The 17,105-nt window shown below is 44.5% G+C and overlaps 1 protein-coding gene across 1 annotated transcript in view; it reads right to left on the bottom strand.

Annotated features, from left to right (window-relative positions):
- Positions 1–17,105, bottom strand: part of CACNA2D1 (calcium voltage-gated channel auxiliary subunit alpha2delta 1) — a 676,857-nt gene that overhangs the window by 580,835 nt on the left and 78,917 nt on the right. The window contains exon 2 of the mRNA XM_034765627.1: positions 12,257–12,338. Within this exon, the coding sequence (XP_034621518.1) occupies positions 12,257–12,338 (82 nt within the window). The remainder of the gene's footprint in view (positions 1–12,256; positions 12,339–17,105) is intronic.

Here is a 17,105-nt window from a genome sequence, read left to right as displayed (position 1 = left end):
AAATGCCGGTTTATTGCTAAGGGAGCTGAGGGAGAGTAGCATGTGCAAGTTATAAATGAGGCACGCAGTGTTTTGACAATCCCTTAATTTCCATTCGGATCATAAGGATAACATGCAGATGTGTCTTCAAATTTCCCAGCCTGCGTTTCTAAAAGTGATTTCATTTCACTGACATCTTGACATCAGTTAGCAAGTAAGCTCGACAGAACTTAATTTGGAGGATGCTCTTCATAATTCTCACTCCTTTGGTATTTGGTTTCACATAAAACTACACTTCTACCCCGATACAACGCTGTCCTTGGGAGCCAAAAAATCTTACCGTGTTACAGGTGAAACCGCGTTATATCAAACTTGCTTTGATCTACCGCAGTGCACAGCCCCGCCCGGAGCTTTACCACGTTATATCCGAATTCGTGTTACATCAGTCGCGTTATATGGGGTAGAGGTGTATATAGCAATGGCAGGGATGTCTCTCTGGAGCAAAATATTGTTAAAACACTGCTTTCATGTTTTGGAGACCACTATTTACCTTATCCCATCTTGTCTATTGTCTCAAATGCTACCCATTGGACTCTGTAATTCACCTCAGTGAATGCGTGAAATGCCTATTTTCGGTGCCTGTGTTCATTGCCCTACTGCAAAAATCCCTTAATAATCATGCTCATCAATGATAAGGTTTACATGTTTAAAAGAGCCATGCAAACCTCAACCACTAACCTCCACAACAGCCTTGGAGTAGCTAAGTATTATCCCCTTTTTGACAGATGAATTAAGAGACACAGACTGAGTGGCATAAGTCCACAAAACGGGTTCAGATACATCCAGGATTAGGACTCAAGAGATCTTGAGTGCCAGCCCTAAATTATAACGGCTCAACCACACTGACTCGCCAGTAATGAGCCCTAATGTATTATTACTCCTGAGGGAATTCTGTGTCACCGCACATGCACAGAATTCATGTCTCCCACAGATTTCTTTGCTTCCCCACAAAAAAATGACTTCTGATGGGGAAGCAAAGGGAAATGCGGGCGCGTTGTTTTGGGAACCCGGAGCAGCTGGCAGAGAGGTAAATCACTGCAGGCAGGGGGTGGGGGGCGGGGTTGGGGACACCCTGGCTGGTGGCGCCTACCCTGCGCCAGGTTCTGCTGCTAGTCCCAGCTGGGCTGCGGGGTGGGAGAGAACAGAACGTCCTCTTTCCCTGCAAGGAGCAGCCTGGTCCAGGTCAGAAACCTCCCCCGGCCGCAGGAAGCTCCACACCCCCACACACTTCCTGCCCCCATTGCTCTTCAGCCATGGGGGAGGGGAGCTGCTCCTCCATCCACCCAACCCCCATGCATCCAGACCCCCACCCATATACATACCCCCCCCCCAGCCCCACCCCCCCTACCCCGAACCCCCCCCCCCGCCGAGCCCTCCTCCTCCTGCATCCAGACCCCCATCCCTGCACCTAGACAATCCCCCACACTTGAACCGCCAGCCTGACGAGCCCCACCCCCCCAGCACCCGGACCACTCCGACGACTCCCTGTACCTGGCCCCCCACCCCACTGAGCCCCAACCAGGTGCACCCAGACTCCCACACCAGCACCTCCACTCCCGCTGCTGAGTCCCCCAAACCCAGACCCCCTCACTGAGCCCTATTCCCCCCACACCCAGACCCCCGCCGCTGAGCTGCAACCTTCTTCATCTCGACCCCCCTGCAAAGTTCCATTCCCCCTGCACCTGGAACCCCACAATGAGCCCATGTGCATCCAGATCCCCTCGCATATCCCACTAAGCCACCCACACCCAGACTGCCCAACTGAACCCTGTTACCCCCCCACCTGGATACCCCAACACTAAGCCCCTCCACACTTGGATCCTGCTGGGCTGAGCCTGACTGCCCCACACCTGAATCGGGGGCCAGGGCTGGGAATGCGTGTGAGGCTCTGCCCCTTCTCACTTGCTGTCTTGGTGCGCCTGGTGCGGAGGGGCAGCGGTGTGTTTCTAGGGAAGGCCTAGCCCTTATACTATGTCAGGGTCGGACACAGTCTCATCGAGTCTGTGTCCGTGGGCAGGGGGAAGGGGGTTCAGAGTAATCTCTCACCTCCATGAAGCCAGTGGCCTGTGATCCCCTCTGCCATGCTGAAGCCTACATATTTATTTATTGACAAATAAAATATGCAAATAAAATATATCCTTCCCATCATTTCTTCAATTCAATCATTTCCATCCCTAATATTATTTTCCCCCTATGAGCAAATGATTTTTACTTAAAAAATATCTGAACCAAAATAAAATGCAAAGGCAGAAAACATCAGCTGGTAATGTTCACAATAATACATATGGGTAAGGATAAAGAACAGAACTGGTTGGAAATAAATGGAGATTTCAAATAATTTTTGAGGTTGAAATTTGGAATTTTGGTCTTTTTTTAAAAAAAGAAAATTTTAAAGAAAAACATCCTCGTATTTTTGACCAGCTCTAATAAAGAACAAGTTTATCTTTTTCTGCGACTCCTGGGACTGTAATAACAGCATGCCTCATGAATATCATGCATGACTCACTATTGCTACTATTCATCAAAAGGGAAACATTCAGAAACTAGTTCTCTTTGGACCAGTATCTCTAAACTGAGGTTACATGGTGTAAAATGTTATTTGTTGCCACTGCAGTTTAGGGTACAGCTCCTGTGTATTCCTCATGTCAAAACTTCTAACACACAACCACATTTTTACTTTGATATTTATGTAACATATGCTCCTTGTCAATCAGTTTGAAATGGACAAGCTAGTGCATTGCTCCAGGTCAACTTGCCCACTCGGAGAACTTGATTTCTGAGTTTTGCAAGGGTCCCTCCTTTTCTTTCTATCTCCTTCTGCTAGAGGTATATTAGCAACTAATGTGGGTAATTAGAAGCAGACTTGTCACAGTTTATTAAATTATAAAAAGTGTCAATTAGCTTAGTCATGGGCCTTTGCTGTGAAAGGTCTATTTAAAATGGAAGCTATACACACACATTTAAAAAACAGTAACTATTTGTGTACTTAGCTCTACAATTCAAACCATTCTCCACTCACTCCTGAGCAATGTGGCACTGGTTGTCCAGGACTAACACACGTGGGTTTGCACCTTTCTGAATAAACTCTTTTTTGCTCCCATTGAAGAAAATGGGATCACCTGAGAAACAGGCCCCTTATTTTGGTACTTTATTATGGATTTAGGAGCCTATCTATAGACACTCAATTTTTAATATATATTTCTCAGGAAGCTTAAAAATACACTTGCTCACTAGGGCCTGCATATCATTTACACTGGGGTTGATTTACACTGAGTTCTTAAAGTGAACAGCAATTACCCTTATACCATGTTAACACCACCTGTTCGCTGCCAGAGCAGTTTAAAGAAGCCTTGGTGTAAATAAGAATCTTTTTTCTTTTTTTTAAGGCCAACAACTAGGGTTACTACCTTTGAAATGCCCGGCAAAACCCCGGCACCACTCCCACAAGACAAGACTGCCTTAACCCCAACCACAAGGCAATTCTGCAACCGCGCCTTCAGCAGCCACTCTAACTAGAGAGGTAACACATACATATAAGATTGATAACATCGCACCTCTCCTCACTCTCACTTGACTCAAACCCTCTCTCACACATTCGTGCAGTGCACTTACATGTTGGTGGGAAGACAGCTGCTGTATTTCAACAGTTTTGATCTATCACTTAAACTGCGGAATTGGGAACACTGCAGCATCTTTAGCTGGACACAAACTTTTAACATTTGATATTCCAGTGTATTGTGATAATAATGCAAATCTTTAGACCCACAAAAAAAACCCCAGCAGATTAAATTATTTTTCTGGCAACTGGCAAATCCATTTTAAAAAAGCCACAGCGGTCAAATACCGGTCAGGGGTAACCCTACCTACAACAATTGCACTGTTTAATGTAACACAACGGTAGAGGACATGATGTTTCTAAAACTAGACTGACCCTTTATTAAGAGAACTATTTACAGAGGTGCTGTAACTGCAGCAAACATTCAAGCCAAATGCACAGATTGACTTACTGATGCCTCCTCCAAACTCTCCCCTCCTGCAACCTGTGGTCCTCCCCTCCAAGTGCCAATGAGGTTGCTACATGTGCAACATCTTGCAACTCTAGATCGTCCTGTAAGTTGTGCTTCACTATGAGTTCTTCCCATTGTTCTTTTAGTAAGAAACACGTATTAAATCAGAAACTGGACAGTATCAGGATGTGACACTGGTAATACAACCCACAGTTCTGTTTTCAAATGGGAAACTGAACAGGCAAAAAGTGATCATGTTTGTGTCCTTTATTTCTCATGTATGATGTATAAAAATGGCTCACTGTTTTATTTTCCAAATAAGGTTTGCTTGCTTGTTTTTTAAATTAGAGATATCAGACCAGAACCTCAGCTGGTATAAATCGATGTTACTCTGATTGACTTCAGTGCAGCTACTCTGAACAGCAGTTAAGAATTTGGCCTATCAACTCAAGACTTCCCTTCCTTGATGAGACAACCTTTGGAGGACTGGAACTGAGATGAGGACACCACAGTTGGTAGAAAATCTGTGTTGGCACTTTCCCAGTTCTCATGCTAAGCCCCCTAATTAATGTCTGGGAAAACTGCACTGAAAAATGCAGATTAAAAACTATTTTTGGCAAACCACTTTGAAGCCATTCCGATACAGCATACATAAGCAGCAAAGGGCACAATGATGAAGTACAAAAGGAAGCATACATACTAAGCACAGTCCATCTTAAGGGTAATAATAACTGTAGTTAATTGCTAGTCGTGTTATTGCTTATTCCTACAGCTAATCAATAATTCATAACAAACTGTTTAGAGGGAGGATGATTTGTGGTTAAAGCACTGGACTGGGACACAGGAGATCCAGAATCTATTCTTAGCTCTGTCACAGACTTCCTATCTGACCTTGGGCAAGTCAATCTCTTTGTGCTCAAGTTCCCCATCCATAAAATAAGGATAATAGTGGTTCCTCCCCCCCCCCACACACACACATACTATGGCTGTCTTGTCTATTTAGATTGTACTCTCTTCTGAGCAGGGTTTTCACTATCTGTATGCACAGCACCTAGCATAACGGTGACTCAACCTTGTCTGGCAGCTATAGGTGCTATTGCGATACAAATTAATAATAATATTCAATCCATTTCTGTTGGCCAATTGTCCACAAGCAGCAATTTTCTCAAATGTATTCACTATTCAAAGTTATTCACCAAATCATTTCTATGCATTCTGGGTCTTTTATAGGTCTTAGAATGTTCATAAGCAGTTTATTGCAAGTATTTAATATTAAGCTGCAGCACAAAGAATCATGGGATATGCCCCCAGAAGTCCTAGTGACACAAATGGGTGAGTGTAGCACTGGGAAGGATGCAGTAACTCCCACTGAACTCAGCGGGTGTCCTTCCACTGACTTTAGTGGGAGGTGGATCAGGCCCTAAAATTATTAAAAATTTATTATATGTGCTAGCGGTGATTTTCAAACTCTTATCGCTTGACCAAATCAGAATGTTTTTTTCTCTAGAACACAGAGACACTTATCCTTCCTAAAGCCTATTTCCCGGCCAATTTACAGCTATCTACCCCGTCCTCCGTGCACGCACTCCAGCGCTACAGCTGCTCACAAAATGTCATGACTATTATTTTATAATAGAAACTGTGTATTCTTTTTTAAATCTCATCATTCTCACCTCCAAGAAAAGAAAAGAAAAAAAAAAGAAAAGAAAAGACAACTATTTTCCTCTCAAAGTTTACCTAAAGTGTGGAGACTAAAGGGCTGATTTAAAGCCCTTTGAAGTCAACAGAAGTATTTCCATTGACTTAAGCAGGCTTTGGGTTAGACAATAGCCCTGGAAATTTAGCCTAAAAGCTGCATGTTTCAAAAAGCTATGAGCAATGGAAAGCAGGTTCTTTGAATAAAAGTGCTAGTCGACCCTAACTGCAGAATTCACAAGCGCTTTATCACAGAATTCACAAGTGCTTATCTTTAATATATGTTAATCTCTCATACAGCAAGACTGGGGTTGTGATACATGAAGGGAGGGGTTGTAGCTCCCTTTGATGGGCACCCAGCCAGCCAGTTAGCTGTAAAATCCCTCTTGGTATCTGTTCTCTGCTTGCTTTACCTGTAAAAGGGTAACAAGCCCACAGGTAAAAGAAAAGGAGTGGGCACCTGACCAAAAAGAGTCAATGGGAAGGTAGAACTTTTTAAAACTGGCAAAGAAACTTTCCTTTTGTTTGTTGTTCTCTGGGCTGCAAGGATGGAGCAGGAATGCCGTCTAAGGCATGAACCAGGTATGAAAATTCATTTTCCATTCCTAGAAGAAATTATTTGGATAGGGATTGTTTAGTTAGACACAATCAGGTTCATTTTTTATTTTGGCTTGTGGATCTCCTTTGTGCTAACCCCTGATGGTTTTGTTTGCTTGCAAACTTTAAGCTGAACCCTCAAAAAAGCTAGTTTGGGTACTTAATATTTGGAATGGTTTCTTTTAAGATTTAGCAAAAAACCTAAGTTCCAGATGTAATTTTTTCCTTTTTGTTTTTAATAAAATTTACCTTTCTTAAGAACAGGATTGGATTTTTGGTGTCCTAAGAGGTTTGTGCTTGTTGTTTGATTAGCTGGTAGCCACAGCTAATTTTCTTTGTTTTCTTTCTCAGCTCTTCCCTGGAGGGGGGGGGCGTGAAAGGGCTTGAGGGTACTCCACAGGGAGGAATTCCCAAGTGCTCCTTCCTGGGTTCAAAGGGTTGAGGTTTTTTTGCATTTGGGTGGTGGCAGCATTTACCAAGCCAAGGCCAGAGAAAAGTTGTAACCTTGGGAGTGTAATACAAGCCTGAGGTGGCCAGTATTAATTTTTAAAATCCTTGTGGGCCCCGACCTTCTGCACTTGGAGTGACAGAGTGGGGATTCAGCATCAACAGGGGTTCATTTCAGAAGAGGTGCAATTAAGCACTAATGGAGTCTCATTTTAAAAATCAGAAAGTGAAAAGGATACTTGTAAATAAGAGAAAAGAGAGAGATTCCATAGGTCACTCCTTACAGGGTCTTACATTCCCACTTACAAAGAAAGGCAATTAAAATCTGGGGATACAGAAAAAAAAAAACCATACAGCAGTATAGATCTGTCATGAATTGATATTAATATGAAGTGGTATTTTACATGGAAACATACTGCATTAATGCTTCTTATTCTGGAATCATACGCACGCACACAAGGCAGTCGGCATACCCACTGAAACAGCACTTTGATTTGTATTAAGTGTGCTATACATTTTGGCTTTCAAAAGGGATTAGATGCTATGTTCAGATTTTAACATTTCCTTCAGTTTTCATTTAATTGTGGTATATTCTAGGCAGGGCTGATAGCACTGTATCAACAGTAAGATTACCCAACATTTCCCATTATAAGAACCTGTTTTCAACTGGTTCAAGTGTGACCAAGTTATATGCATTTGGGCTGAAATTTTCCATTCCTGGTGTTTGCCTCCGGCTGATTTTTTTTTTTTTTTTTTTTTTTTTTTAATTTCAGGCAAAAGGGTTCAGCAATTTCCAAGAAAGAAATATGGATAATTATGTTGTTTGCTCATGTTAAAATATTCTAGACACTTTTTCTTTTAAAAGCTCTAGCACCTCCATGCTTTGGAGCAGGGACTTGAAATTTGGCGGGGGGCAACCTTTGTTTCACAGATGTGCCTTTTATTGTCCCTTGGAAACTCCATCCTAATTTGTCCAAATTCTAATCCTTGAAGAACTGCAGATCAAACATGCTCAATAGAGGGTTCTTAGATTTTAGCAGTTTTCTCAAAGATTCTCTATGCACTGGACATGTTCCAAGCCACAGCTGAACAGGGTTTTGTCTGCAATTGCAGTTCACGGCTGCTATAGGCTGTTCTTAGTCCAGGCATCTAAGCAGAGAGACTATCTCTCCTACGCTCCCCATGATCCCCCATCTGCCAGTAGACCCAGGCTGCATGGAGGAAGAATCCATCTGAGTCTCATGCAGAGGGGATAAAATCCAGACCAGAGGGGAGGGAAAGGAACAGATTGGGACAAGAAGCTTGGGTGTGGGGAACTAGGACTGTGAATTAAGGGGAGAGGGGAGACTGTGGCGGGTTGGGAAAAGACACTGGGAGAAGGATGGGAAATGCCAGAGACTGAAATCAGATGAGGAGTCAGGCATCAGACTCAGAACGGCTGGCTACGGAGACTAGGACCAATACGTAAGGGGGAGGAGGTGATGAAGGAGAGGAGAGAGATCTGGCTGGAAGCCAGGATGAGGGGAGAGAACTGAGAGGGGACACTGAGAATGGACAAAAATCCTGGAAGGAAGATTGGGACTGGAACATGGGAGCAAGGAGGGGCATGACTGGAGGCCAGGGTGAGGGAGAGAAAGATTGGAAGAGAAACAGGAGAGGACAACTTGGACTAAGGGCCGGCTCTAGGTTTTTTGCCGCCCCAAGCAAAAAAAAAAAAATGTTGGCTGCCCCCTCCGCCCCCCCGGCCCTGGGCTCTCTCTTCCCCCCCCACCCGCACCCCTTGCCGCCCCAGCCCTGGGCTCTCTCTTTCCCCCCCACCTGCACCCCCTGCTGCCCCAGCCCTGGGATCCCCCCCACCAGTGCTGACTCTGCCCACTCCCCCCTTGCCTCCAGCTGGTCCGGCGCTAGCAGGGTCGGGGTAAGCAGTAGGGCTCCCGGGCCGCGCCTCAGCCCAGGGTCCCTCCAGCCAGGGCTCCCACCTCCAGGACTGGCCGGGACCCGGGAGGGCAGAGCTGGGGGAGCACCCGGCAGAGGGCTGAGGAGCCATGGCAGGGTAGCCCCAGAGGCAGCGGAGCCCTGGAGAGCGGGACGCGGGCCCCGCATGGCAGAGCTCCGCCCTCTATGGCCCCACTGCTGCAGCTGCTTCTGGCTGCCCTGCCGCAGTCCCTGGACAGCTCGGGCCGCTTCGCCCAGGCCCGGCTGCGGCGCTGGAGGGGCGGCCGCCCTGCAGCATCTGCAGGCAGCTCCTTGTGCCCCGAGGGGCGGCCCGCAGCCCAAGTGTCCCCTGCTAGGAGCCTGCCCGGCCCAGCCACAAGGTGCAGTGCTGCTCCTCCACGGCACGAACCGCAGCGGCCCAGGGTGCCCCCCGCGCACAACCGCTGCTGCTGCTGCCAGGGCAGGCTTTAGGCTTTTGCTGCCCGAAGGAAAAAAAAAAAAAAAAGATGGCCAGAATGCCGCCCTTGAAAATGTGCTGCCCCAAGCACGTGCTTGGTTTGCTGGTGCCTAGAGCCGGCCCTGCTTGGACTGGCTGGGTAAGGAGATGGAGGTTTGGAGGAGGGATGAACTAGGAATGGCTACACAAGAAAACTGGGAGTTGGGGGCAGACTAATAAGGGGATCAGAAGTCCACAATGATGAAACTAGAACTACCTGAGCAAGAAAACCAGGATTGGGATGAGTAGCCTGAGGAGTGGAGACTGGGACTGGGTAGGTGAGAAGTATGGAACTGGGACAAGGAGGCCGGGATGGTAAGAGTCAGGACTGGGACAAGTCTGAGGGGATGGGACAGAATGTGTCACACTTGGGGCACATGCACAGAAGAGTCTATACCTGCTAGAGCACACTCCCTCCAACAGAACGGAACCTATAATTTCTGAGTCTCACCATGCTCTGCTGTGAAAATCTCTGAAACCACTGGCAAAGGATCTCATCCCCCCTTGGAGTTGGTCTACACAGAGGATAACAATCCACTGTTGCTATCAGTTACTCCATTAGTTCATGTGTCAGAGGTGTATGCAGTGGGTCTAAGGGTTCCTTTCCTGTTGATGAACCATGTAAGAGTGTCAATATGATCCCACATAATGGTATTTCAGGGTGTGGTTTTTTCCAGTTTCCTTTTTAAAAAACCTAGGAAATTATACATGAAAACGAGATGAAAAGAATATTATTAAGGCTGCAAAGTTAAGCTCTAAAAAATTAGGAATTCCAAATTAAGAATGCCTGTGCAACCTTAATTCAGCTGCTGGGGGCATTAGGATTCAGCCTCTAACTCTCACACACTATTTTTCCATAGGACCCTTGCCTCAGTCAGTGCACAGAATGGACAATGTTCACTTAATGAGGAGATTTTTTTCACCTCATTGTTCAGTGTGTGCCTTCTTTACTGCAAAACCATCTAAATCCTCCTCTGATAGAGTTATTAGTTTCCTTATGAATTTTCTATGGCGCTGGTCACTATAGCATCTGAGTGCTTCACAAATATTAATGAATTCATTTTCACACTATACTTGTGAGATGAGTTGGGGGCATTATCCCTATTTTACAGATGGGGCAATGAGGCCCAGGAAGATTAAGGTCAAAAGTGTTCACTAATTTTAGGTTCCAAATTTCAGCGGCCTAAGAACTCCTTTTTTAGAGCTCTTACCATTATATGGCATTTTATATGATCAAAGCACACGTCCCATTGACTTCAGTCATAGCTGAGAGTGTTCAGCACTCCTGCAAATTAGACCCCAGAGTCTCAACTCAGGCACCCAGAAAATTCAGAACACACTAAATTTGGCATAAGTGACTTGCCCAACGTCACATAAGAACTCCATGGCAAAGACAGGGACAGAATTTAATTCCCCGGGATAGTATTCAACTGCTTTAACCATGAGACCATCCTTTCTCTTCCTGCATTCTCCTGCCTCATGCACTATACACCTTCCAAATTCTGCTACAAATGATGCAGGGACCTTCAAACAACTGTCCCCTTCCCTGCATAACCTTGATTCATATTCAGAGCATGTCTATTCTGTGAACCAACTGGGGCAGAGGTCCAATGGAAAAAATAGTGTGTGACCAAGAAATTAAAGACTGTATCACAGTTCATATGCACAAGGGGGCTGAATTAAGGTTGCACAGGAAACCTTAATTCTGGCATTTCCTAATTTTTGAGTGCTTGACTTCGCAACCTTAATAATGTTTTTTTAAAAACTTATTTTTGTGTGTGCGATAATAGTATGTACAGTAACATGGATACCTTTTCTCCATAATAAAAATAATAAGAATAACATAAGAACGGCCGTACCGGGTCAGACCAAAGGTCCATCTAGCCCAGTATCCTCTCTACCGACAGTGGCCAATGCCAGGTGCCCCAGAGGGAGTGGACCTAACAGGCAATGATCAAGTGATCTCTCTCCTGCCATTCATCTCCGTCCTCTGACAAACAGAGGCTAGGAACACCATTCCTTACCCATCCTGGCTAATAGCCATTAATGGACTTAACCACCATGAATTTATCCAGTTCTCTTTTAAACGCTGTTATAGTCCTAGCCTTCACAACCTCCTCAGGCAAGGAGTTCCACAAGTTGACTGTGCGCTGCGTGAAGAAGAACTTCCTTGTATTTGTTTTAAACCTGCTGCCTATTAATTTCATTCTTGTATTATGGGAATAAGTAAATAACTTTTCCTTATCCACTTTCTCCACATCACTCATGATTTTATATACCTCTATTATATCCCCCCATTTATGTTTTTCTATGTGTCTGAATTTTATTCTTAACTATTGTTTCGACTAATTTGCCCGGTACGGATGTTAGACTTACCGGTCTGTAATTTTCGGGATTACCTCTAGAGCCCTTTTTAAATATTGGCGTTACATGAGCTAACTTCCAGTCATTGGGTACAGAAGCCGATTTAAAGGACAGGTTACAAACCTTAGTTAATAGTTCCGCAACTTCACATTTGAGTTCTTTCATAATAATTTGTTCCTTCCGTAAAATATACTCTGGATTAAAGTAGTATAGCTAAAGAACATTAGATAGTTATTCTCCTCCATAGAAATCTAGGCTACAAAGACTTCTTCAATTCAGAGAATTTATATGTCAGAAAACTGGTCTTCTCTTTCAAAAGAGAGAGCTTTCCATGAACTTTCCTTGAATAGTTGCTTCCTGGATACCATACTGGACAAATATACAATGTAAAAGGAGCTGTGCTATTGTGTGTGGCTGTTGTAATAATCATAAACCTTATGCCTGGTACTGCAAAGCTGATTAAATATTAGCTTCAATATAAAGAGAGTGAATTAATGGATGTCTCCATTATTCATTGCCTTCTAAGTAAACAGTAGAGAAAATGGATACTATAGGCTTTCATTCCAAAAGAAATCATTGTGAGGATGGGATGAATTAGTTGTTTCCCCTATATGACGAGCACCATCCATTTTTGACTGTTCTAGTTGTCACAAAGGCTCTACCCGTTTAGACTCACCTTGGCAAGCTCGTCCACCCCACTTGCGCTTCTTGCCAACGTTACAAGATCGACTTGCATTTTATCCACCCATGACTTTATTCTACAGAAATAAAAAGAAGAGAGAAAGATGTCCCATCAGATCAATGGCAAATAGTTATGATGATCACAAACACAAATGCAGGCTGACAGATTATCCTCCAGGAGGCAGATTGATGCCGAAGTCCCCTCGATATTGCTGTGAATCTGCTTTAGACATTCATTCTCTCTCTCTCTTTCACAGAAGCTGTCTGCCTCGCAAAGGCCCAACATGGTGAGGAAGCTGTATACAATGACCTATCATCAAAAAAAGGGCAAAAAGTCAGGACACATGAAAACAGTTGTTTAAAGGGCACAAGAGCCTTGCCCTTGATTGTTGAAAAAGTAACCTGTGTGCCCTTTTGGAATATGCCACCAATACTGAGACATAAGTTAATGTGAATCTCTTTTGTGAGCTCAAATCTAGCCTGGTCTTACAGTAACAAAATTGGTTGGTATCTGTAGACTGCATGGTGGTCCCCGCATATCCTAGACAAGAGTTCCTGTCACAAAACCCATCACCACAATTAGCACTAGCTGACAGCTGCAGCAGAGAGGTTAGAGACTAAATGGTATAGAGACTGACTAGTTTCCACTTGTATTTTGATTCTAAGTCTTCAAGTGTCAGGTGAACTTTTCTGCAGTTGTATCTCTCATAAGGTTGTCTATAGTGATCAGATCACCTGTTGGCTGAACAATCAAGCATATTGTCAGCACGTATTATTACTATCTATGGTACGGTCCCCATTACCCTAGTATATGAACACATTCTAATCTTTAATGTATTTATCCTCACAAAACCCCTGTGACTTCAGAAAAGCAGACTTTGACTCCCTCAGGGAACTGATGGGCAGAATCTCCTGGGCGTCTAATATGAGGGGAAAAGGAGTCCAGAAGACTAGCTGTATTTTAAAGAAGGCTTATTGAGGGCACAGGAACAAACCATCCCGATGTGCAGAAAGAATAGCAAATATGGCAGACGACCATCTTGGCTTAATGGAGAAATCTTCGGTGAGCTTAAACACAAAAAGGAAGCTTACAAGAAGTGGAAACTTGGACAGATGACTAGGGAGGAGTATAAAAATATTGCTCGAGCATGCAGGGGTGTAATCAGAAAGACCAAAGCAAAATTGAAGTTACAGCTAGTAAGGGATGTGAAGGGTAACAAGAAGGGTTTCTACAGGTATGTTAGCAACAAGAAGACGATCAGGGAAAGTCTGGGACCCTTACTGAATGGGGAGGCAACTTAGTGACACATGATGTGGAAAAAGCTGAAGTACTCAATGGTTTTTTTGCCTCAGTCTTCACAGATAAGGTCAGCTCCCAGACTGCTGCACTGGACAGCACAGTATGGGGAGGAGGTGAGCAGCCCTCTGTGGCAAAAGAACAGGTTAAGGACTATTTAGAAAAGCTGGACATGCACAAGTCCATGGGGCCGGATGCAGTGCATCCGAGGGTGCTTAGGGAGTTGGCTGATGTGACTGGAAAAAGGCAAATATAGTGCCCATATTTTAAAAAGGGAAGAAGGAGAATCCAGGGAACTACAGACTGGTCAGCCTCACCTCAGTCCCTGGAAAAGTCATGGAGCAAATCCCAAAGGAATCCATTTTGAAGCACTTGGAAGAGAGGAAGGTGATCAGGAACAGTCAACATGGATTCACAAAGGGCAAGTCATGCCTGACCAACCTGATTGCCTTCTATGATGACATAACTGGCTCTGTGAATATGGGGAAAGTGGAGGACGTGATATACCTTGACTTTAGGAAAGCTTTTGATACCATCTCCCACAGTATTCTTGCCAGCAAGTTAAATAAATATGGATTAGATGAATGGACTACAAGGTGGATACAACGCTGGCTAGATTGTCAGGCTCAACGGGTAGTGATCAATGGGTCAATGTCTAGTTGGTAGCTGGTATCAAGTGGAGTGCCCCAGGGGTCAGTCCTGTGGCCGGTTTTGTTCAATATCTTCATTAAGTTTGCAGATGACACTAAGCTGGGGGGTGAGGTAGATATGCTGGAGGGTAGGGATAGGGTCCAGAGTGACCTAGACAAATTGGAGGATTGGGTCAAAAGAAATCTGATGAGGTTCAACAAGGACAACTGCAGAATCCTGCACTTAGGATGGAAGAATCCCATGCATTGCTACAGGTTGGGGGCCGACTGGCTAAGCAGCAGTTCTGCAGAAAATGACCTGGGGATTACAGTGATAAGAAGCTGGATATGAGTCAGCAGTGTGCCCTTGGGCTATTAGTAAGATCATTGCCAGCAGATCGAGGGAAGTGATTATTACCTTCTATTCGGCACTGGTGAGGCCATATCTAGAGTATTGTGTCCAGTTTTGGTCCCCCCACTACAGAAAGGATGTAGACAAATTGGAGAGAGTCCAGCGGAGGTCAATGAAAATGATTAGTGGGCTGGAGGCACATGACTTATGAGGAGAGGCTGAGGGAACTGGGCTTATTTAGTCTGCAGAAAAGAAAAGTAAGGGGGGGGATTTGATAGCAGCCTTCAACTACCTGAAGGGGGGTTCCAAAGAGGATGGAGCTAGGCTGTTCTCAGTGGTGGCAGATAACAGAACAAGAAGTAATGGTCTCAAGTTGCAGTGGGGGGCGAGAGGAGGAGTGTAGGTTGGATATTAGGAAAAAAATATTTCACTAGGAGGGTGGTGAAGCACTGGAATGGGTTACCTAGGGAGGTAGTGGCATCTCCATCCTTAGAGGTTTTTAAGGCCCAGCTTGACAAAGCCTTGGCTGGGATGATTTAGTTGGGGTTTGTCCTGCTTTGAGCGGGGGTTGGACTAGATGACCTCCTGAGGTCTCTTCCAATCCTAATCTTCTATGATTCAAAGACTGAGTGTCACCGTGCCCCATTTTTAGGTGCCTAGAAAGTCACAGGAACAACACTGTGATCCACAATGCTGAGTTATGTGTGCTGGCTCCCTATACAATGAATGGGGACAAAGAGTCACCTTAGAATGTGATCCAGGATGGAGTAGCAGGGACCCCAAAACAGCCCTTCACTCTCCTGCCAGGTTGTCAGAATGGATTTCACCTCCCCAGTTGCTATGCAGAACCCAAACACAGGCACGAGGCAGCTAGTGGGGATTTGACCTAGAGAGATTCTCTCAGCCTTGGTCACAACAGCAGATGCAGAGTAACAACACTGTTGGATGGCTTTGATTCAGCTGAAGCTTCAGCTCTGATCACTAAACAGGAGCTAAGCCAGAAGAGATGTAAATCACTCTGCACAGCAGCTGCACACAGTGCATATGCTTTGGATTTCACTTCAATGCCATGTGAACAAGGTCAAGCTCCTAGGAATATAGATTGCAGTCCTTTATCAAACTGGCGCAAGGTTATTTGCCCTCCATGTAAGCCAGGGCCAGTTACGCTATTCACGTAACTCAAATTGCATAGCTTAGATCCACTTTTCCCTTTAATGTAGACAAGGCTAACTTAACTGGGGTAAATACACTCTTCCCTTCAAGCAGAGCACTGAGATGTTTTATATTTACTATAACCCAAGTTTATTAACAAAAGGACAGAGTTAAGTGACACCAAGCAGGAGGAATAAAGTTAGAAAGGGCTACAAACACACAAAAAAGCAAAAATGCGCTTTCTAATGGCTAAGACCTTACTCAATCAGCTACAATCTTTGTTCAAGGTAATTTCCTTATCAATCTTCCATTCCCAGAGACTTCAGCCCCCCGACTGATGGACCCATCTTTCTCAGCTTGCAAGAGCTCTGACCCCTTGCTTGTGTGTCTCACCATGAATGCCAAAGATGGCTTCTGTCCTTGCTTATTTCTTCCAAAGTTCAATGACCTTGTTCCAAGACGCAGAATGACCTCATGCTGTTCTTCTCTTCCTGAGGGCCTCCCACCCCCCTCCTTAGTTCCATGTAAATAGGGCTTCCATTGTTTTTGGTCAAACCTTGTTTAATTTTGTTGGAAACAGGTAGATGCATTCCCTACTGTCTGTGAGGGAACCTAACTGTTTCTCCCGGTGTTTGGTCACAGACTTTAAAGTATAGTATCATTAAGCAACCATATTTCCTCATACAGTGTTAACTGCAACATTTCACTAGGATATTAATCATCACTATATCATTGGCAGAAAAGACCTGACTAGATATACTTTTATAATACAGTAATATTGTATACACACAGTTGATTCAATTGTTTATCACTGGTCTATAACGACAAGGAGGTTCAGCCAGTAAACCTTTGCAATCTATTCTTAGAAAAGTAAAACCCAGACCAAGCGTCTCTCTCCTGCTGGGCTGTAGACACCATGTTGTCTCCACCCCTACTTGTTAGCTTGATAGTTTTGTTTACCTTATATGCAAATGGATCTTCACTGTCTCTGCCTGACAACTAGGCTGGTCAGAAAAGCAAATGCACATACCTTTATCTAAGGTAGACTGTGCTTACACATTACTTGCCAAACACATTTTAAGTATATTATTCTAGGCCATGTCCAGAACTCAGGGAGCTACATATCCATATCCATGCCCCATACATACATCATGCAAGAATATTAATAATCCTACACGCCACCTTATAAATTGAGATTATGACCACAGTGTGTTAGGTGTGGTGAGTATGTCAGGCCTGACAAGAGCTGCCGACACAGCACCGACCCACAAGTGGGCCTCTGTGTCACAACTCCAAGGCAATAGTCTGTGCTGTTTGTATTCAACAGCGACACAAAACAGTGTGAATTAGTGAAATACAAACCAAGGCCAGATTTTCTATCGCATTCTGGCCTCTTTGCACCACTTTGATGGTG

This window comes from Trachemys scripta, chromosome 1, assembly GCF_013100865.1.
Source record: "Trachemys scripta elegans isolate TJP31775 chromosome 1, CAS_Tse_1.0, whole genome shotgun sequence".
Classification (NCBI taxonomy): Eukaryota; Metazoa; Chordata; order Testudines; family Emydidae; genus Trachemys; species Trachemys scripta.
The sequence above is the reverse complement of the archived record's forward strand: the minus strand, read 5'-3'. Positions and strand labels throughout refer to the sequence as shown.